At 55.5% G+C, this 22549-nt stretch overlaps 1 protein-coding gene across 1 annotated transcript in view; it reads left to right on the forward strand.

Moving 5' to 3' along the window:
* CARNS1 (carnosine synthase 1) overlaps positions 1–22336 on the forward strand; it is a 28951-nt gene extending 6615 nt beyond the window's left edge. The window contains exons 3-10 of the mRNA XM_074954591.1: positions 661–913; positions 1361–1450; positions 9742–10229; positions 10551–10749; positions 11600–11685; positions 12547–12778; positions 14692–14963; positions 17542–22336. Coding sequence (XP_074810692.1) covers positions 661–913; positions 1361–1450; positions 9742–10229; positions 10551–10749; positions 11600–11685; positions 12547–12778; positions 14692–14963; positions 17542–18777 — 2856 coding nt within the window. The 3' untranslated portion in view covers positions 18778–22336. The remainder of the gene's footprint in view (positions 1–660; positions 914–1360; positions 1451–9741; positions 10230–10550; positions 10750–11599; positions 11686–12546; positions 12779–14691; positions 14964–17541) is intronic.
* The last annotated feature ends 213 nt before the right edge of the window (positions 22337–22549 follow it).

Consider the following 22549-nt stretch of genomic DNA (forward strand, 5'->3'; position numbering starts at 1 on the left):
GGCACTGCTGTGGGGAAGTTTGCAGCACCAGGGTCTGGTTGGGCACTGCCAGGTACTGTTGTGGCGAAGATCACAGCACCAGGGTCGGTCAGGGTACTGCTGTGGGGAAGTTTGCAGCACTGGAGCCCTAGCTGTGCCGTGCCAGGGCACCGTTGCACAACAGCTCTGGCAAGGTCTTGCACTGGGTGTGTGGTGGAGAAGGAGGGGGGTGGGGCGTCCCAGCAGGAGGCAGAAATCTCTCCCCTTCTCCCTACTTCTACTCCTGCCTCCCTCCCTGAGCTCACTGACCCAGGCAGATTGATCTGTTTACAGCCTTGCTTCTCAAGCTGCTTAGCTCCAGCCCCACGTGACCCGCCCCCTTTGGGGAGGAAAAAGAGATGCTTTGTTTGAAAACCAGCCGCCGCCCCAGGCCTCTGCTGCCCCTGGGCAACTGGCACCTGCCTCGCCCACCCTGTGGGGATTTACCCCCAGCCAGAGCCATGCTGCCCCTACACAGGATCCATGCCCTGGGGCACCAGCATTCACACTCCCAGCCCCGCCCCCAGGGGGATCCATGCCCTCGGGCACCAGAATTAACGCTCCCAACCCCGCCCCCAGGGGGATCTGTGCCCCAGGTCACTAGCATCAGGATTCACACTCCCATCCCCATCTCTGTTGCAGCTGTCTCTGGATCAGATCAATGCGGATCAGCCCCTGATCCTGAAGGAGCTGGACTGGGCTGAGCAGGAGCCCCTGCCATCACTCAGTCCCCCGTGTCCTTCCTGGCATCAGGACGTGTCTCTGGACTGCAAGTCCTCTCCGGAGGACACCCAGGCACATGCCTGGACTACCTACTACTACAACCTGCTGCAATGCACCTTGCAGCAGGAGGGGCTGCCAGAGACAGTCGACCGCACCAAGGAGCCCAGAACAGGTGCATGCCAGCCCACCCAGGGTGCCACCACTCGCATGCTGGGGCTACAGCACTGCCTTACAGAAACCCCTCTTGTGGCATCAACCCAGGGGGATCTGGGAGCACAGCGCCCTCTAGTGCTGGGCTGAGAGGTGGGGCATGGCCAGGGTAAGGAGGGCAGCAGCACAGCACCCCCTAGCATAGACTGGGAGATGGGGCATGGCTGGGGTATGAAGGGCAGCCACATGGCACCCCTTAACCCGTGGTGTTGTAAATCCTGTCTATGAGGGGCTGGGGCACCCCCAGCACGCCTAGTTCCAGCACCACTGCCCTTAGCACAAGGCTAGGAGATGGAGCATGGCTGGGTATGGAGGACAGCCACATGGCATCCCTTCGCACCAAGGCCTAGAGAGCAGCATAGTGCCGTTGGCGGGAATAAGTGGTTAATTCCTCCCCTGTGTCTCTTAGGGTTCAGCTCGGGGGATGTGACCATCTGCATCCTGGGATCCCCGACCTCGTACCTGTCTGTGCTGCTGGAGGGTAGCTCCCAGTGCCCAGGTGAGTGCCACATCCTGTATCCCTGCACTGCCCATGTGCTGTGAGTTCCCCCTCCCCCTAAATCAAGGAATGGGTGGGAATTCAGTGCCCTATTTGCCCTGAATACCCAGGCTGATGTGCTCAGTTGGAACCAACCCTGGCACAGCACAGGGGACTGTAATAAAACATAGGATGTTACAGTGTTATCACAGAAACCCAAAATCATAGAAGAATCACAGAACTGTAGAACTGGAAGGGACCTCAGTAGATCATCTAGTCTAGGCCCCTGCACTCACAGCAGGACTAATAACTAGACCATTCCTGACAGCTGTTTGTCTAACCTGCTCTTTAAAACCTCCAATGACGGAGATTCCACAACTTCCCTAGCAATTGGTTCCAGTGCTTAACTACCCTGACAGTTAGGAAGTTTTTCCTAATGTCCAACCTAAACCTCCCTTGCTGCAATTTAAGCCCATTGCTTCTTGTCCTATCCAAGGTTAAGGAGAATAAGTTTTTTCACCCTCCTTTGTGTAACAACCTATTATTTACTTGAAAATGTCAGTGTGACGGGTTCCCCGTCCCTGCCGGCCCGCCCCGTCCGGGGTGCCAGCTGATGTACTGGGTACCACTGAGCTCACCCAACCCACTAGCATGTGCTCCCTTACTGTCCTGCTGAGCCAGGCCTTCAAGCCTCCTCCAGCACACACACAGATAGGGAAACACCTAGCTTCAGAAAAACACAGACACTGAGATCAGCTCAGCTAGGGAATTGCCCAGCACTCAAGGGTACACCCCCTCTGGAGTGTAAACCCAAAGTTGTATTGTCTTATGCTTCACAGAGAACTATGCAACGTAAGTGTAATGCTGACAGACCCCAGTGGGTGGGATCAAACCTGGGACCTCTGGAGCTTAGTTCATGAGCCTCTACCGCATGAATTAAACTGACTGTTAACTAAGGCTGAAATTAAGGCTGTAATTGCTCTCTAAGTAGTCTCAGTGCCACTATAGAATACCACACCCAGGAGGTGTGTGGGTTACATAAGGTCATTGAAATTCACCCCCTCCTTCAATGTGGAGGAAGATATGCACAGCTTTTCCCCCCCAGTTATGAATTCAACAAACTGGTTTCAGAGAAAACAAAACCAAGTTTATTAACTACAAAAGATAGATCTTAAGTGATTATAAGGGATAGCAAACAGATCAAAGCAGATTACCAAGCAAATAAAACAAACATGCAAGCTAAGCTTAAGATATTAAATAAACTGGTTACAAGTAGTAATTTCTCACCAAGTATCAGGGGGTAGCTGTGTTAGTCTGTATCCTCAAAAACAATGTGGAGTCCGGTGGAACCTTAAAGATTAACAGACTTGTTTGGGCATAAGCTTTCATGGGTAAAAACCCACTCCATGCATCTGAAGAAGTGGGTTTTTACCCACAAAAGCTTATGTCCAAATAAATCTGTTAGCCTTTAAGATGCCACCGGACTCCGCGTTGTTTTAATTTCTCACCCTAAATGTTGTTTTAGGCAGATTGCAGAAATTCTTGAAGGCGAGCTGCTCTTGCTTGCAGCTTAAAAATCGAGGTATTTCTTTCATAGGCCAGACACTTTTCCAGCCTGGGCTCAGTCCTTCTCCTCCCCACGCCAGTCTTTTTTTCTTAGATCTTACCAGCATTCATCCTGGGCGGGGATTCAGTGAAGAACCACCCTGAGTATATCACTCCCCTGCCTTAAATAGGTTTTACATATGACAGGAATCCTTTGTTTTCCAGTGTGGTTTCCCCCACCCCCAGTGGAAGAATCATAGAATATCAGGGTTGGAACGGACCTCAGGAGGTCATCTAGTCCAACCCCCTGCTCAAAGCAGGACCAATCCCCAAATAAATCATCCCAGCCAGGGCTTTGTCAAGCCTGACCTTAAAAACTTTTAAGGAAGCAGATTCCACCACCTCCCTAGGTAACGCATTCCAGTGTTTCACCACCCTCCTAGTGAAAAAGTTTTTCCTAATATCCAACCTAAACCTCCCCCACTGCAACTTGAGACCATTACTTCTTGTTCTGTCATCAGCTACCACTGAGAACAGTCTAGATCCATGCTCTTTGGAACCCCCTTTCAGGTAGTTGAAAGCAGCTATCAAATCCCCCCTCGTTCTTCTCTTCCGCAGACTAAACAATCCCAGTTCCCTCAGCCTCGCCTCATAAGTCATGTGTTCCAGTCCCCTAATAATTTTTGTTGCCCTCCGCTGGACTCTTTCCAATTTTTCCACATCCTTCTTGTAGTGTGGGGCCCAAAACTGGACACAGTACTCCAGATGAGGCCTCACCAATGTCGAATAGAGGGGAACGATCACGTCCCTCAATCTGCTGGCAATGCCCCTCCATATACATCCCAAAATGCCATTGACCTTCTTGGCAACAAGGGCACACTGTTGACTCATATCCAGCTTCTCGTCCACTGTAATCCCTAAGTCCTTTTCTGCAGAACTGCTGCCTAGCCATTCGGTCCCTAGTCTGTAGCGGTGCATGGGATTCTTCCGTCCTAAGTGCAGGACTCTGCACTTGTCCTTGTTGAACCTCATCAGATTTCTTTTGGCCCAATCCTCTAATTTGGCTAGGGCCCTCTGTATCCTATCCCTACCCTCCAGCGTATCTACCTCTCCTCCCAGTTTAGTGTCATCTGCAAACTTGCTGAGGGTGCAATCCACACCATCCTCCAGATCATTTATGAAGATATTGAACAAAACCGGCCCCAGGACCGACCCTTGCGGCACTCCACTTGATACCGGCTGCCAACTAGACATGGAGCCAATGATCATTACCCGTTGAGCCCGACAATCTAGCCAGCTTTCTATCCACCTTATCGTCCATTCATGCAGCCCATACTTCTTTAACTTGCTGGCAAGAATACTGTGGGAGATCGTGTCAAAAGCTTTGCTAAAGTCAAGGAACAACACGTCCACTGCTTTCCCCTCATCCACAGAGCCAGTTATCTCGTCTTAGAAGGCATTTAGATTAGTCAGGCATGACTTGCCCTTGGTGAATCCATGCTGACTGTTCCTGATCACTTTCCTCTCCTCTGAGTGCTTCAGAATTGATTCCTTGAGGACCTGCTCCATGATTTTTCCAGGGACTGAGGTGAGGCTGACTGGCCTGTAGTTCCCAGGATCCTCCTTCTTCCCTTTTTTAAAGATGGGCACTACATTAGCCTTTTTCCAGTCGTCCGGGACCGCCAGGAGTTTTCAAAGATAATGGCCAATGGCTCTGCAATCACATCCGCCAACTCCTTTAGCACTATCATGGAATCCAGTACCAGATAACCTGATCACATGACTCTGCAGTGTCAAAAGCAGCCATGAGTCAGAGGTTGTTTGTAGCATCCCCAGGAAGACTTCTCTGTGGGTGATAAACATCTTCTGAGACCTTTTGTTCTTTCTAATGCCTTTTCCTCACAAGGAGCCAGCTAGACTGATTGTATTCTGTCTAATGGGCATTCCCCAGGTGCAAACGCTTTTGTAGAACAGATGTATAGTCAATATTCCTAACTTTAGATACAAAAATGATACTTGCATACAAATAGGATAATCATATGCAGTATGTCATAACCTTCCAATGATATTTCACATGACCCACCTTGTGTAAAACACATCTTTGTTGTGCCCTACCCATACCATAACAATCTCTGTGAAGACACTGGGGTGCAGCGTCACAGTCAGGATTCAGCCCAGATTCTAGTGTCACATCCTGACCACCATCCCCTGAGCCTAACTCTGACCCTTATACCTGCCTGCTAACCCCCAATCTACATTGGGAGCAGAGTCAAGGTACAGGGACAGGAGAACAGTAACCAAGACATTTATGAATTGACTTTTTGATATGTTCCTTGACCCTTCCAATTTCCTGACTTCCCATCTTAAAAAGAAATTTGAACTACGATGTTCTAATAACACCGTTTAAATCAACTGGATCTATTTACCATCCAAATTCTGGGTTAGCAACATTTTTTAATCTAGAAATTTCCTTATTTATTGTTTGGTTTATGAAAGGAAACAAAGGCTCTTCAATAGAGCTCTGTGAATAACAAATTTTTCCATTCGCTGGCTGATATGGAAAAATATCTGAAACTTTCAATAAAATAATATATAAAAAATTTAGTGTGGGGCCAAATCATAGAATCATAGAATCTCAGGGTTGGAAGGGACCTCAGGAGGTCATCTAGTCCAACCCCCTGCTCAAAGCAGGACCAATCCCCAATTTTTGGCCCAGATCCCTAAATGGCCCCCTCAAGGATTGAACTCACAACCCTGGGTTTAGCAGGCCAATGCTCAAACCACTGAGCTAAGAAAATCGAAGTGCGTTTCTGAACAAAAAGTGTTTTAATAAAAAAAAAAAATCAAAACATTTTGATTGTTTTGGAATTTTGAGCAGGGGAGGGAGGATTTTTGACCAAAACAATTAGGTGAATTTAACACATCTGCAAAATGTTGACCTAAATCTGCAATTTTGGCTGAAAAAATTTGCAGCTGAAACAGTTTGTCCAGTTCTACTTTTAAGTGTTAGGTGGCAGCAGAAATAAGCAGCAATGTGTCCGGGGCAGTGCACTTGGGATAAATGCTAAAGGAAAAATATATATTACCCTTTATAACGGGACATATAAACCAGTATGTGCATGTATATGCACACAGATTAGGGTGTAAAAATCAGTTCAGAAAAAAGTCATAAACACACAGTTTGCGAGGGGAGGGGTTCTAGGGAAATATATACAGGAGAGGTATGCAAATAGATGCTCTGTCCCTTAACTGCAATTTGCAAACCGTGCGAGCTTTGAGGAGAGTTTATCCCCTCCTAGGGGGGAATCCTGACTCTGGCTCCTCTGCCTGCCCCTGTGGAGCTTATAGACTGTGCAGGCCCAGAGAGGCTGCAAAGGAGGAGCGCTGAATACCAGGATCTCTCTATTTAAATGGCATTTCTGAGTCAGCAAGGACCTGTTCCAGGGGTGCATCCACAGCCCTCAGAGATACACATTAATCTGCCTGAGAAAATAGTTCCACTGGCTGCTCAGGGCAGCTCCTCCCCCCCTTGGTTGCCTCACTTCCTGATTCCCCCCCTCCCCACAAGCAGGGCCCAGTGATCTGGTTGGTGAAGAGGGTTCCTAGCCCTGGGGGCGCTGCAGACAGTGACATGGCTGGATCAGGTCTGAGTTGGGACAGCCCATCTATGTAAGACCCAGCCAAGGGCCTGGGAGCAGGTAGCGCTTGCCTATAAAGTTTGCCTGATACTTTCCATTCTAAGACCCTGTTTTCAGTTGCTTCTAACTTTGCCCAGCTTTAACCGTTGGGGCAGAACTTACCCATGCTGGGTGTCTGCTTCAGGCTGTTTTTTTGGGAGGAAATTTTAGCCCAAATGGTTTAGCTGTTTCTGGGAGGGGGAAACAAGTTGTGAAAAAAAATTCTTCCTGCCGTTTTTCTGAAATGCTCTAGCCCCCCACCCCCAGCTTTGGAACTAGGCAGGGCCGTCCTTACCCATACGCAAAGTACGCAGCTGTGTAGAGCACCAGGAAATTTGGGGCACCAAATTGCCCCAAATTTCCTGGTGCCCTACGCAGCTGCGTGCTGCTCCAGCAGCCAGCCCGATTCCCCGGCTGAGCCGCCCAGGAAAGCTGCCCCAACCCCTGCTCCGCCTCTTCCCCATGGTCCCCGCCCCTGCTCCGCCCCAGCCCCGCTTCTTCCTGCCCCTGCTTGGTCCCAGCCCCTGCCCCCACTTCACCCCTTCCCCAAAGCCCCCGCCCCTCCTGCTCCGTCCCCACTCCACCCCTTCCCCTGAGCTACATCCCCGGGGACTGCAGAAGGAGTCGGGTGCCCTGCACTCACCGGGCAGCGGGAAGTGGAGTGACCCAGCCCCAGCCCACTCTGCTTTGCTGGCTCCCAGCCATGCCATCGGTGAGTGCCGGGGGCTGGTTCCCCCCTGCTCACAAGTCCCAAGGCTGGGAGCCAGGGGAGCAGAGCGGAGTGGGCTGGGGACGGGTCACTCCACTTCCCGCCACCCCGTGAGTGTGGGGTTGGACCTGCCCTGTACTCACCGGGCGGCAGGAAGTGAAACGACCAGGCCCCAACCCGCTCCGCTGCGCTGGCTCGTGCTGGGGGGCAGTTTCCCCTCTGCCCCCCCAAGCCTGCTCCTGCCCCCACCCCCCCGCAGAGGCCTGGGGACGCCTCCCCCCACACTTGGGGGTGCTTGCGTAGGACACCAAAATGTCTATGGATGGCCCTGGAGCTAAGACTAGAAATTGGGGGGGGGGCAAGGAGGGGCAGGTCGCCCTGGTGTCAGGGACTTGCCTTTTGCTGGCCCTGTGGGAAGGCAACCAAATTTGGCCAAGTTATCAGCCTTTGAAAAATCGGAGTGTGCATGTGCTTGGGAAGGATTTGGGCAGCTAAATCCTCTGAGGACTCTGTCCTCGCTGAGCATCCCCATCCCATCCACTCCGAGAGCAGGCCAGGCTGCACGTGTGCCAGCCCCACAGAACGACTGGGCATGCTCCAGCCCGGGGATGCCAGGAGCTGAGCAGGACTTTCCCAGCCATTGCTGCTCCTGGCTGTGGTGGTGCCAGGCACCAGAACTGACTCTCTCTCCTGCGCTCTCAATGACCCCTCTCCCCAGTAAGGGGGTGGGAGGAAACTGACTGGAATCAAATGGGGGAGGAGCAAGGCAAGGACAGCATAGGGGGAGAGGTGGTCAGAGGAACTGGAGGGTGTCTAGGATCAGAGGGGGCTAGGGGCTATATCAGCCAGAGGGGTTGGGGGGGTAATGAATAGGAGTAAAGGGGGAGTGGATATGGGCAGGGGTGGATAAGGGTAGATAGGGAGTAGTCTTTGTGTGGGGGTGAATAGGGGGAGGGCTTAATATGGGAGGTAGGTAGGGGGAGAGGCTGGTGTGTGTGTGTGTGGTGGGGACAGATCAGACAGAGGGAGGGGGAGGGGCTGGTATGTGGGGGGTGAGGGAGGAGCCGGCGTGTATGTGGGGTGGATGGAGAAGGGCTGGTGTATGGGGAGGGGGAAGGGCTGATATGTGGGGGCTGAGTCTGGGGGAGGAGCTGGCACTGGGTGGATTGGAGCAGAGGGGAATGGGGGAGCAGGAGGAAGCATAACCGTGGTGTGGCCGTCCCTAGGTCTCCGTGCAGGCTGAGGATTGTTATGCCCCTGACTGGCTCTGGCAGTGTACTTGGGGCTATCCTGGCCTCTCCTCTCAGCTGTAACCTTGTCCTAGCAAGGTCCCTGGACTGAAGGACTCCAGCCTGGGCCTAAGTGGAGGGCTTCCAGCAGTTGTTCCACATTCCTGGCATTCGCCTGCCCGGTCTCCCTCGCTGGGTGCTGGGAACTGGAGCCAAGCAGCTTAAGTTTCCCTTTGGCCCTGGAATGATTCCTGCCTTTGTTAAAGCCGCTTACTCTTGGCAGGAAGCCGGAGCCCTGGGTGGGAGCTGCGTGGGAGCTCTGCGGGAAAATACAATTAGCAGCTCAGCCCCATCAGTCATTGATAAGGAGAGCTCCAAGGTCCTTCCTTGCTTGCTGGGGAGAATCCAGCAGCTTGACAAACGCCATCCAGGGGGTCCCTCTCCTGGCCCTGCAGTGCAGCCACCTCTGGGGTGTGGCAGCTGTTGAGTCACTCCACAGCAGGACAAGAGCCGCAGGGGAAGCCTAGAGTGCAATGAAGGGAGTTTGACTCCTCCGGCATGTCGGAACGCCACAAGTGGTTAAAGATCTTGGTTTGTGCCTCTTATTTAAGGTGACACCAGCACCAGGAGTACAGCGCTCCCTAGTAGGGGTTAATGCTGAGTACAAGGGGAGAGTGTCCTCCACTCTCTACAGCATAGCCCCCCTAGTTCTGCACTGTGGAATTGGGGGCATAGACTGCAAAGGCAGAGCACCCCCTATTGAGCACCCTGCCCTGCTACCTGCAGCATAGTACCCCATAATGCTGTGCTGGGGCATTGGGGCAGCAGTGAGTGCATGGGGAGAGCGCCCCCTACTGAGTTCCTAAGTACAAAATAGGCTGGCACCTTCCTACCTTGTGAGGTGTAAGGAGAGGAGAAGAAATCCCAGTAGAGGAAAGTCTGTTAATTGCCGTATAAATAGCAGCTTTCTGATTGGCTGCTGGTGATGTAATGGTAACAGATTGTCGTCCTCTCTGCCCCCTCCTCCTTGCTTTCCCCCCTCCTTCACCACGGACCTCCCCCTTCCCCATCTCTCTATTTCTCTATTCCCCATTTCTCTGTATCTCCTTGCCCTTCCCTATCTCTCCACATCTCCCCCGCCCCCCCCCCCAGGTAGCATGCTGCTGTGCCTGTCGCCCAGCTGGCTGGCCAAGGTGCCCTCTGAGCAGCACCCTGGCGAGTCGTCCCTGCTGGTCTCCAAGGCTGTCTCCTTCGAGCTGGGTGGGCGCACATGCCTGGACGAGTTCTCGCCCCCGCGCCGCGTCACCTACTTCATGGGCTCCTTCGGGCCATGCAAGGAGCATGGGCAGTCAGCGGGGGAGCTGGCGCGTGACCTGGATTGCCCCACGGCGGGCTCAGGGGAGCTGGCCCACCTTCTGGAGGACAAGCTGCTGACGCGCCAGCTCCTGGACCAGCGGGCCCAGGTGGGGGTGCCACCCACGCTGGCCTTCACCTTCAAGCGGCTGCGCCCACTGCGGGACGTCACTGCTGAGTGCGCCGTCCGCATGGTGGAGCTCAGTGGCAAGGAGGGCCAGGAGAACCTCATCCAGGAGGAGATTGAGGCCTTCCTGAAGGGCAGCGCCATGGAGCCCTACAGCCAGGTGAGCCTGCCGGGGCCGGGGGCAGGGCCCTGCAGCCAGGTGAGCCTGCGGGGTGGGAGGGGGCTGCAGTCAGGTGAGCTTACTGGGAGTGGAGCATACAGCCAGGAGTCGGGGGAAGCCCTACAGTCACGTGAGCCTGTGGGGAGGTGGGACCCACAGCCAGAAGGGGAGGTCTATGGGGGGCCCTACAGCTGAGGAAGGGGGCACTGTAAGAGGGGGAGATCCATGGGGAAGGGAGAGAGGGAAGCCCTATGGGTAGGGATGGGTGCAGTGGCTGTGCCTGGTTGGCTCCACTGAGCAGTGTGCTGTCGCCCCCTGCAGGTGGTGGTGAAGCCATCGGGCTGGCGCTGGAGTGGGGCCCATGCTGTGACCTTCCATGCCAAGGTGGAGCAGGCTGCCGTGCTCCAAGCCATGCTGGCACTGCTGGAAACCCTGGAGGAGGAGGAGAGCGCCCTGCTGGAGGCCTTCATCCCCACCGCCTGCCTTACCCAGCCCAAATCCCCCAACCGCACCTCCCCAAGTAAGGGACTCCCCTGGCCAGAGAGGTTCACTCCTCATCACCTGCCCCTGCAGCCGCCATGATGCACTGAGCCCACCCCCATTCCCACCCTGGCCCAGCCTTTGGAGATGGCGCCATGGGGCGAGATCTGGAGGGGAAAAAACAGGATGCAGTTGGGTTAGCTTGGGACATGAGGAGGGAAGGGGCACGTGCCATATTGGGAATCCCCCAGCCAATGTTCCCTCTAATTTTTGACAGGCTGTGTGTGCAAAAAATTTCTTCTGTGCAAATTGTTGTGCTTCTGTGCAAATTTTTGTGCGCGTGGTGTTTTGCCGAGTGCACGGGGTTTAGGATCTATGTGCACGTGCACACGCGCACAGCTTAGAGGGAACAGTGCCCCCAACTCATTGGGGTGGCTGCCACTGCCATATTGCCCCAGGGCAGGGGGAGCCACTGTCATATTGGAATCCCAGTATCCCCTGGGGCAGTGGGGGACAGCTGCCATACATTCAGTGGGTGGTGGCCCTACCAGAATCCCAGAATCCCTCAGGACGGAGGGCACCACTCTGTGCAGCTGATTTGCATGAATCCCGATGCCATTTCTTTCTCTGCCCCCCTTGCTGCTTCTTTCCGTCTCCTTCCGCCCCGCTCCATTCCTCCACCCTTCATTTGTTTCTCTTCTGTCCCCTCCATACCTTCCCTTTGTTTTCTCCACCCTCATCTCTTTTTTCTCCCCTCTCTCCATCCCCCGATTTCTTTCTCCATCTCTCTCTCTCTCTCTCTCCCCCATTTCCCTCTGTCTTTTTCTCCCCTGACTCCCTCTTTCATTTCCTGCCCCTCTGACCCTTCCTCATCACCTTGCCCCTCCCAGGCAGCACATCTCCGAGGCCTGACCTGGCGATCCGGATCTGCACTGTCGTCTGCAGATCCTGGGGTGACCAGCCTCTGCTGAGCCAGGTAATGGGGCAGCCGTGAATACGTGCCCCTCACCCCGCCCTGCCAATGCAGCTGGCTGGGCCCCATGCCCCTACTTAGCCTCAGAATAGGGCAATGGTTGATACGGTGAGAAGCTGGGGATCACTCATCCCCTGACCAGAGACAAATACAGCAGCAGCCCCGGGTGTAAGCAAATGTGGTATGGGGCCTTTCCCCTCTAGGGGGTGCTGGCTCTGATCCAGGCCAAGGGGGTGGGACTGGCTAGCTGGGAAGGGCGAGGAATGGGAGATGGTACTTTTCACCTCTAGGGGGCACCATCTCCAATCTGGTCCAAGGGTGGGGGGCATGCCTGGCTCAGAAGCCAGGGAATGGGGCATAGGGCCTTTCCTCTCTAAGAGGTGCTGGCTCCGATCTGGCCCATGTGGGTGACTGGCTGGCTCAGGGCAATGGGTAAAGTTATATGGAACCTTACATTGTTTTTTGGACCACGTTAGTCATGAATTTAATATGATCTGCAAAAGTCTCAAAATGAAAAACCTTATCATCATTGTCACTTGTGACCTTTGAACCCAGGCCAGGTGGAGGTCAAAGGTCATAAGCTCACCTTTGTCCTGTCTGCAGCGTGTGGCACTGGACTGGGCTGGGTTTATTTTCTCTCATGTTCCCCCTCCGCCCACCCTTGCACATGGTACATTCCATTTCCTGAGCAGGCGAAAAGAGCCTCCATAAATCAGGGTTCTTGGAACCGTGAGACATGTGAAGGATCTGATTGGTTAGTACCAAGCTTGTTCTCTGGATGACCTCACAGTCAGCTCCCACTGCATGTGGTGGCGGGGGGGGAGGTGCGGGGTTTTCATGGCGCTGGGTTTTGTCCCCCCCCAGGTGGTGTGTGGTGTGGGACGGGCTGATAAGCCCCTGAAACACCAGGCCACAGTGCCCCAGAGCCTGGAGAGCAGCCTGCGGCAGCAGGGGGTGACAGATGAGGCCCAGCTCGCGGCCATCCGTGCCCAGGTCAAGCACAAGGCTGAGGCTGCCATGACAGCCTTCCTGGAGCTGGAGGCGGGGCTGTCGGTGGAGCAGCGGGGGGGCCGACGGGCCCAGACTGATGTGATTGGTGAGCTGCCCTGTCAATCGTTGCCATTAACTATTTAGGGGGAGTCACAGAGTCTCGATCATTATTCATCCGGCCAGGGAGGATCCAGAGCAGGTGCTCCCTCCCAGTGCACCCCTCAATGGGCGGTGTAGGGCAAAGCTGGCTGTGTTGCCTCAGCCCCAGCAGAGAGCCTCCCCTTTGCAGGCCAAAGTTGCCCTCGGCTGCCCCAGCACGAAGAGCCTGGCCGTGGTAGGGACCTGGCCCTAGTTCTTTGGCCCATGGTCTGTTAAAGAGTCAGGGCGCTGCTGCCCTTGGCATGACGAGGGGAGGATAGCACCTTCACGGGCAGGGAGTCACTGACCAGCTGGGACCTTCAGAAAGGCCTGTAGCCACACATGCATGTCCAGAGCAGGGGCCCATCTAGCCTGGTATCCCATTTCCAACAATACCCATGCACCTTGCCATGAAGCAGCTGGAGAAGGAGCCTCCTAGGGCAGTGGTTCTCAACTAGGGGGCTGTGAGCAGATTTCAGGGGGTTCGCCAAGCATGACCAGCATTAGACTCATTCGGGCCCGGGGCAGAAAGCTGAAGTCCAGCTGCACGGGACTGGTGCCCCACCACCCAGGGCTGAAGCCAAAGCCTGAGCAACTTAGCTTCACAGTGGCCTCTGTGGTGTGGGGCCCCAGACAATTGCCCTGCTTGCTACCCCCTAACGCCGACCCTGGCTTTTATATGCAGAAAAACAATTGTTGTGGCACAGCTGGGCCATGGAGTTTTTATAGTATTGGGAGGGGAGCCTCAGAAAGAAGAAGGGTTGAGAACCCCTGTCCTAGGGGGTTGTTCTGGAATAACCCACCCCGTGAAACTTTCTAAGGAGTTAGACTTTAAAATTTTCCTTTTAACATAACTCTGGATGGTCTCCTCAGCCGGGTAAATGTCCAGGCCTCTTTCTACAAATCCTGTTAGCAGGGCTGTCCCTAGCAATTCTGGGGCCCTACACGGTCCCCCCCGTGCGGGGGGAGGGGGACCCAGACCTCCGTGGGGGGGGCAGGGCTGGCTTGGGAGGTAGGGGGGAACCACCCCCCAGCACTCACCGGTGGCGTGGCTGAGGCCGGGTCGCTGCACTCCCGCAGCCGGTGAGTTACTCACCAGCAGCGGGAGTACAACGACCCGGCCTCAGCCACACCATCGGTGAGTGCTGGTGGGGGGGGGCTGGGGCACAGAAGGGGCAGGGGCCCAGGGGAAGTGGGGGAAGGCGGAGCAGGGGCAGGGGCCTACGGAAGAGCTCAAGCAGGGGCTGGAGCAGCACGAGCTGCGCAGGGCACCAGGAGATTTGGTGCCCCAAATTTCCTGGTGCCCTGCGCAGCTGCGTGCTTTGCGTATGGGTAAGGATGGCCCTGCCTGTTAAGCTTTTGGACACACTGAGACCTTGTGGCGATGAGTCCCACAGGGCAATTGAGAATGAGTATTTTCCTTGGATCAGTTATGAATTTGCCACCTTTCAGGTTCATCGATCTGTGCCTGTATAATGAGAGAGGGGGAAAGGAGAGGTTTCCTGGCCTGCCTTCTCTACCCCTTTTATTTTCATAGCGTTTAAGGCCAGAAGGCACCCTAACCAGGGCTGTGGTGGATTCTCCACCGCTGGCAATTTTTAAATCAAGATTGGATGCTTCTGTGAAAGATCTGCTCTCATTCTAAACCTGAATTAGCTCAGGGAAGCTCTGTGGCCTGTGCTGTACCGGAGGTCAGACTAGATGATCACAGGGATCCCTTTTGACCTTGGAATCTATGAATTGGCTTGATTCAGCATCTCCTGCAATTCCTGTGGGGGCCTCTGGTCAGGGTCTTTGAATTCTTATGCTCTCCAGTTTGGCCTGACTGCTATTGCACACCTATCCTGGCTGTTCCCTTGACTTGGCCATTTCCCATTGCAGGTGTGGATTTCCTCCTGACCTCGTCAGAGCAGGTGCTGCAGCTGATGGCCCTGGAGATGAATTCTCAGCTGTGCCTGGAGACCTGCGGGCTCTTCGAGTCCATGGGTCAGGCGGTGGGGGTGCCGGCAGGCGAGTCCTCGCGCCCTCTGGTGGAGACGATGTTGCGGCGTGCGCAGTGCCACCTCATGGAGGGCAAGCACGTGCTGGTTATCGGGGCCGGAGGAGTCAGCAAAAAGTTCGTCTGGGAGGCAGCCAGGGCCTACGGGCTAAAAGTAAGATGCGGAAACCGGGCCCCACGCTGCCCAGCACAGCTCCCACCCTCCGCCATGGAGTGGAGCTGAGGGAGATGGCTGTCCTTAGCCATGGGTCCGACCCAACATGGCATAGCCTGCATCAGGGAAGAGAGAGCCAGCGGAGGAGGTTGGGGATGCACCCTCCACCCCCAGCTGCAGGGGGAGTCCTCTCTGCCCCTCCCCCACATCCCAGCCATGGGAGTGCTCCTCACTTCCTCCCCTGCATCCCAGCTCTAGGGAGACTCCTCCGAGTCTTCCCCACATCCCAGCCACAAAGGGGCTCCCCCCTGCATTCCAGCTGGAGAGAAACCGCACCTGAGCCTCTGCCAGGGGGCTGCCGCAGCCCAGGTCACAGGTGGATGGGAAAGTGCTTCTCCAAGGGTGAGCTGGGGATTATTGTCCCGTCTGTGCTGATCCTTGTCAGGGTGGGTGCTGGAGGTCTGGCACTGGGGCAATGTGGGGAGTGATTGGGGGCAGGATCTATGGGGTGCTGAGCTTCCCGGGTCCATTGTGTGCAGAATCAAGTCCTGGGAGCTGAGCAGCTCCTGGAAGGGACAGTGTTAACCAGTGTTAACCAGTGTTAGCCCCAGTGTTAACCATGGTTACCTTTGTGCAGGTAGCTACTCCAGATCTATCCCCTAGGGCTACAGCTCAGACCTCTCCTTGCTGAGGGGGTGGTAATGCATCAAGGGGCACACCAGGGAGCCCCATAAGATCTCTGGATGAGAAAATCACCTTAACTCTGACCCCTGGCTGTCCATCCATTGCCAGTCCGGCCCACAGCCTCAGATCACTGAGCCATGGGTGTCTCATCTCCTCCGCCCCCGAACCTCTCCGTTCTAAATCACTGGGACCATTCATGTAGGCTACAGCTCTTGCTCTCCCTTCCCTTCACCGTGCCCTCTCATGCCTCTGCTTTGAGGCTGTCTGGGCACATGGGGAGGTGGGCCTGAACGTCAGCTGGCGAAGGAATACTAGAGAGGGGGCAGGAGTGGTGTGGGGAAGGGGAGATGAGTGCTTGACCCCAGACAGAGGAGATCCAGGTCCCAGCCCGACACTGAATTGAGGCAAATACAGTCTGTGATGGTTGCTGCAATCTGTGTAATGGAACGGTCTGTATCCCAGCCCAATGTCACACCACTGTGGGAAACAGGAGCAAGTGGTCTGGCCCATCTCCAGCCCCAGTGGAGGGGGGGAAAAGGTGGGCAATTCTGCCCATAGCTCTGGAATAGCAGAACGTTCCTGGAAAATTGATCAGCAGTGGAATAGTTAATAGTCTTTAAATTTTCCACAAGCATTAGGCTCTGGAGTTAACACCTGCCAGCCTTGACATTGTTAGCTCCTGGAGTTAGATCTCATGAGGCCAGCTCACTGCTCTCTCAGGAACACCCCTTCCCCCCGCCCCCAAATCCCAAGCAAATTGACTCTGCTCAGAGGTGTGAGAAAGGAATCCCATGGCACAGCCCTGCCACTGATGCTGAGTGCAGTTTCCTAGGCTGTGGGCACTCCTGTGTACTCCCCCAGCCCTACTTTCTTGGCAGCAGCTCCAGGTTGGTTCCAGGCTGGGATTTGGTCCTCTGTGTCCAGGGTGGCACCCAGCCCAGGCAGGTTGGGGTGCCCTTTTGTGTCAGTGCTGGCCCCGCCCCTCTGGCTGCTGGTCCCTTCCCAAAGCCCCTGCACAAAACTGGAAGCAACCATGCTGGGCTTGTTCTTGGAAAGCGTTTAACGTGCAGATGCACTCGCCCCCTCAACCTGGATGGAACATCCCATCTCCTATTGCCTTGGGGTCCAGGAATGCCCCATGGGGGCGGGCACATGAGGCCCGTGACCACACCGTCTCCTCCTCCCCACCCCATGGGGCCTGGGCATAAGTGGACCATTCCCAGTCTACCCCACCCCTCCTGGGCACGAGTGGATCATTCCATCCTGACACAAGTGGGCCATACCACATCCCCCCACTCATCCTGGGTGTAAGTGGACTATTCCATCTTCTCTACCTCCCCGCACTGAATGGTGCCTGGGCAGAAGTGGACCGGTCCATTTCCTCCCCTCTACCGTATGGAACCTGGGTGTGAGTAGACCATTCAGTTTCTTCCCCCTACCCCATGGGGCCTGGATGTGAATGGACCGTTCTGTTTCTTCTTCCCACTTCATGGGGCCATGGGTGTGAGTGAACTATTTCATCTCCCTCCCTGGATGCACATAGACCATTCTATCTCCTTCCCACACCCCTCGGGGCATGGGCACACATGGACCCATCCCATCTCCCTTCATAGAAATGCTTGGACCTTTCCTCCATCTCCTGCCCCACATGGGGTCTGGACGCACGTGGACAATTCCATCTCTCCCACGCCGGGGTTCTGGATATGAGTGGAACGCCCTATTTGCATCCCACCCTGGGGTGTGGATCCGTCCCCAAGGACAGTCCCATTTTTGCGGCGCCTGGCGGGGAGGGCATGGAGCCTGCCCCAGTCCTTAGTGACCCCTTTTTGGTCTCTCTCCCACTTCTCTGCATCTCTCCCCCGCCCCCCTTCTCTGTGCCCCCCCCCCGCTCCAGATTCACCTGGTGGAGTCAGACCCCAACCACTTTGCCTCGCAGCTGGTGCAGACCTTCATCCACTACGACACCACGGAGCACAAGCGGGACGAGGAGCATGCCCAGCGGCTGGTGGGGCTGGTGCGGGAGCGGGGCCTGCGCCTGGACGGCTGCCTCTCCTACTGGGATGACTGCATGGTGCTGACAGCCCTAGTGTGTGAGCAGCTGGGCCTGCGCTGCAGCCCTGTGGCCGCCATGCGGGTGGCCAAGCAGAAGAGCCGCACCCACCAACACCTGCTGCGCCGGCGCAAGGAAGCCCCACTTGGCTGGGCCTCAGAGGCGCTCTATGCCGTTCCCTGCTGCCACCTGGAGAGCCACGCTGACGTGGAGCGGGCTGCCCGCCATCTCTCCTTCCCCGGTGTCATGAAGCTAGAGTATGGGGCGGGTGCCGTGGGGGTCAAGCTGGTGGAGGATGTGCAGCAGTGCCACCTGCACTTTGAGAAGATCTCACGGGACTTGCGGGAGGATACAGATCACCCAGGCATTGGGCTGGGCTGGGGCAATGCCATGCTGCTGATGGAGTATGTCTCCGGCACAGAGCACGACGTGGATATTGTGATTTATGATGGGCGCATGCTGGCCGCCTTCGTCTCCGACAACGGGCCCACCCGTGTGCCCCACTTCACCGAGACAGCAGCCAGCATGCCCACCTGCCTGGCGCCCGACTGCGAGGCCCAGCTGGTGCGCGCCGCCTACCGGTGCTGCTTGGGCTGCGGCCTGACCAATGGCGTTTTCAACGTGGAGCTAAAGTTGACGGCAGCTGGGCCCAAGCTCATTGAGATCAACCCCCGCATGGGAGGCTTCTACCTGCGTGACTGGATCCAGGAGATCTACGGGGTGGACATCATGCTCGCCTCTTTCATGGTTGCCTGTGGGGTGCCCCCACTGCTGCCCACCCATGCCCAGCCCCGCACCCACCTGGTAGGCGTCATGTGCGTGGTGTCACAGCACCTGAAGGCCCTCAAGTCCACAGCCAGTGTGGAGACATTGCAGGCCCTGCATGAGCGCGGTGTCATCCGCCTCAACCTGCTGGAGGATGAACTTGTCACCCGTGAATATGAAGAGCCCTACTGCAACGTGGCCTGTGCCAGCCCCAGCTGCCGCGAGGCTTGCCTCAAGGTGCTGGGTGTCTGCCAGGTGCTGGGCATCGACTCACCCCACTATCCTGTCACCCACTTCCTCTCTCACTTCAAATAGCACCCAGGGAGCCCCCGGGGAGGGGACCACCCTGCTGCTTCTGTCCTGTTCCCCCCATTCTCCCTAGGGCCTGCTGGGCTCAAATCCGGTCCTGGAGGAGCCCCCGGCCTCATCCTCCCTGGTGTATCCCCACCAGCTAGGACACTGGCGCTTGCATTACGTGGCTCCTCTGTATCCCAGTGTTGTTGTTTTTTCCCAGCAGCTGCCCCTTTCCCCCCAGGAGGGAGCTGGGGGTCCCTAGTGTCATCTCAGGCAGGCGTGGCTTCTACCAATGTGTGTGTGACATGGGATTGTATCAGTATAGCGTCTGTTCTGCTCCCTCTGGGGCTCCTCCAGTTCCCCCCGCAGCTGCCCTGTCCTGATCCTCTAGTTCTCCTCCCTCAGCTGACCTGTCCTATCCCTGGAGGGATCCCCCACCCTCTCTGCAGACTCTTCCCTGACCCCTTCTTCCCCACTGAGATCCTCCAGTTGGCTCCCGCTACCAAGCCCACCAGCCCCGGGAAGGGCTGTAGGTCGCGGACCCCAATCTCCTGGGCACGAGCTCAGCTCTGGCATCTGTTCAACCATGGTGGGGAGGAGGGGAAGGATTGAGGGGCTGGAGCCTCCAGGAGTGGAGACTTAAGGCTACAAGTGGCCCTCCACTAACAAACCACTGTACACATGTTCCCTGCCCCCCACCCCCCCGCTCCTCAGCCACCCTACCTTAGCAAATCACTGTATGCTACCTCCTCACCATGCTTGTCAGCAACCCTACAATAACAAACCACAGTACACAACCCCTCCGGTGCTCAACCCTACTGATAGCAAACCACCCTATGCAACCTGCTCACGTGCTCGTCAGCAACCCACCAGATAACAACAAACCACCGCCTGCAGTCCCTCCCATGCTTGTCAGCAACCCTACAATAACAAACATTTGTGGGCCAAGTCCTAGCACAGACCCTGCGATAACACATGCCCTATACAAACTCCTCACTAGGAAACCTACAAACCCACTGAACCTGAGACATTGAACTGACCCGCTTGAGCCTGCAGCCCCAGCGCTTGAACAGCCCGCACTGATGCGGGAACCCTAGCCATGCTAACAAGCAATAACAGGGCTCCAGAGCAGCCCTAACTAGCATGCCTAGCCCCAGGGAAGGACAAAGAACTTACACTAACAAAGCAGGCACAACCCTTCCCTAGTGCTTCTGAGTGACCCTACAATAACAAACCAGCATGTGGAGCCCTAGTGCTTCTGAGTGACCCTACAATAACAAACCAGCGTGTGGAGCCCCAGTACCCCTACAGTAACAAACCAGCGTGTATAGCCCCAGTACCCCTACAATAACAAACCAGCGTGTGGAGCCCCAGTGCCTCTAAGTGACCCTACAATAACAAACCAGCGTGTGGAGCCCCAGTACCCCTACAATAACAAACCAGCATGTGGAGCCCCAGTACCCCTACAATAACAAACCAGCATGTGGAGCCCCAGTGCTTCTGAGTGACCCTACAATAACAAACCAGCGTGTGGAGCCCCAGTACCCCTACAATAACAAACCAGCATGTGGAGCCCCAGTACCCCTACAATAACAAACCAGTGTGTGGAGCCCCAGTGCTTCTGAGTGACCCTACAATAACAAACCAGCGTGTGGAGCCCCAGTACCCCTACAATAACAAACCAGCATGTGGAGCCCTAGTGCTTCTGAGTGACCCTACAATAACAAACCAGCATGTGGAGCCCTAGTGCTTCTGAGTGACCCTACAATAACAAACCAGTGTGTGGAGCCCCAGTGCCTCTACAGTAACAAACCAGCGTGTGGAGCCCCAGTGCCTCTAAGTGACCCTACAATAACAAACCAGTGTGTGGAGCCCCAGTGCCCCTACAATAACAAACTAGCGCATGGAGCCCCAGTGCTTCGGAGTGACACTACAATAATGAACCAGTGTGCATAGCCCTTAGCATCCATAAGTGACCCTATAATAAGCAAACCAATGCCCTGAGAGACCCTACAATAATAACAAACCATTGCACATAGTCTTAGTGTCCCCAAGTGATCCTACAATAACAAATCAGTGCACAGCAGCCTGAGTGACCCTTCAATAACAACAAACCAGCATGCACAGCCCTGGCATCCCTAAGTGACCCTACAATAATATCAAACCAGAAAGCACAGATCCTAGCATCCTTAAATTATCCTATAGAAGCAAACCAGCGTGCAGCACCTTGAGAGACCCTACAATATTAACATACCAGCGTGCATAGCCCTAGTGTTCCTGAGTGACTCTCCAATAACAAACCAGCGCATGGCACCCAGAGAGACTTCTGTAATAAAAACCAGTGTGTGCAGCCCCCGTGACCTTACAATAACAAATTAGCAGAAGTAGAAGGAAGCAAGATTCAGGTCTAAAGGAAGCTTGGTCAGGTTCTCATCCTCTTTAAGAGCCCATGGATTCCTGCTGCTTCCTCATGACTGGTGTTATTGCTGTCACAGCAAGAGATTGTGAGGTCATTGGGGATGATGACATCATCAATGAGGGGAGGAGCATCTGGAAATTGTGATGTCTTAAAGGGGCCGAGGCCCTGAACCAGGGCAGAGGGAGATGGGTGGGAGATGGGAAGTGACATCACCATGGTGCTTGTAGCCATGGCATCCCATGCCAGGGTACCCAAGGACAGGGGCATTAGCAAGCCCATCCCCCTGTCAGCATTGGCTGGAGTTCCTCGTGACACTCCCCACCTCTGTGTCCTTCTGCCGCCTCTGTAACCGGCAGCAGACGGACAAAGTAGTCCCTCCCCAATAAAATGCCATGTGCAAATATGCAGGTCCCAGAGGCATTATTGGCACCCTAGCTGCAGCAGGGTTGGAAGAAGATCCAGCAGCCAAGGAAGAGCAGGACATGGAGGGAGCCAGTGGCAGAGAAATGAGGCATCGTCAGCTGTCTCCCTGTGCCCCTCCTGTCTGCAGGGTCTGTCCCAGCAACTCCTGCACCATGGGAGCCACAGCACCATTGCCCTGGGGCTACCTGTGCCCCAGCTCCCTCCACCCCAGAGTCTCCCCCTCCTGGGTCTCAACTGGAGGAGCCGCAGCAGAGGAGATGATGATGGCTTCTCCAGGCCAGCTCTGCTAAGGGGTCACCTTCCTGGCCTCTGTGGCCCTGCCTTTTCCAGCAGCTGCTGCAGATAGACAGAGCCCATAGTGCCCATCCACCTCCTGGGCCTCCTCTCCCAGCTCAGCAAACCTCTTGGAGCCCACTCGAAAATGGAGGGCAGCCTGGGGTGCCCCAGCTCCAGCTCCATTCTGAACAATGGGCAAGTCACTTTGTGCTTTGGGATCCCTCGCAGGCCCCTTCCCTGCCCCCAGACTTGCCCAGCGCCCCTTTTCTGAGGCCAAGATTCTGGCACTTCAGGCACAAACAGCATGTGGGACTAAGAGAGCATCAGCCCATCTAGCCCCCTCCCCAGCTATTACCTAGAGGGGCCTGAGCCAGCGCCCTGGGATTCAGACTCAGCTGCCTAAAATGCTGGGGTTCTGAGCAGTTTGGAGTGAAGAAATTACTGCCCCAGATCAGACCCATGGGCCCAGCCAGCCCTGTATATCTGCCCCCCACAACCTGAGATCAGACCCGTGGACCCATCCAGCCCAATAATCTGGCTCTGATGCAGGCTGGGTCAGAGGACAGTGCAAAGCTCTGCAGTGGAGAACTGGGCTCATCTCTCAAGATCTTGCCAAGCAGGGGCCCTGGCACAGATCTCTGCATGGGGAGCTGCTGTCAGCTCTGATGCCCGTCT

This window comes from Natator depressus, chromosome 6, assembly GCF_965152275.1.
Source record: "Natator depressus isolate rNatDep1 chromosome 6, rNatDep2.hap1, whole genome shotgun sequence".
NCBI classification, from domain to species: domain Eukaryota; kingdom Metazoa; phylum Chordata; order Testudines; family Cheloniidae; genus Natator; species Natator depressus.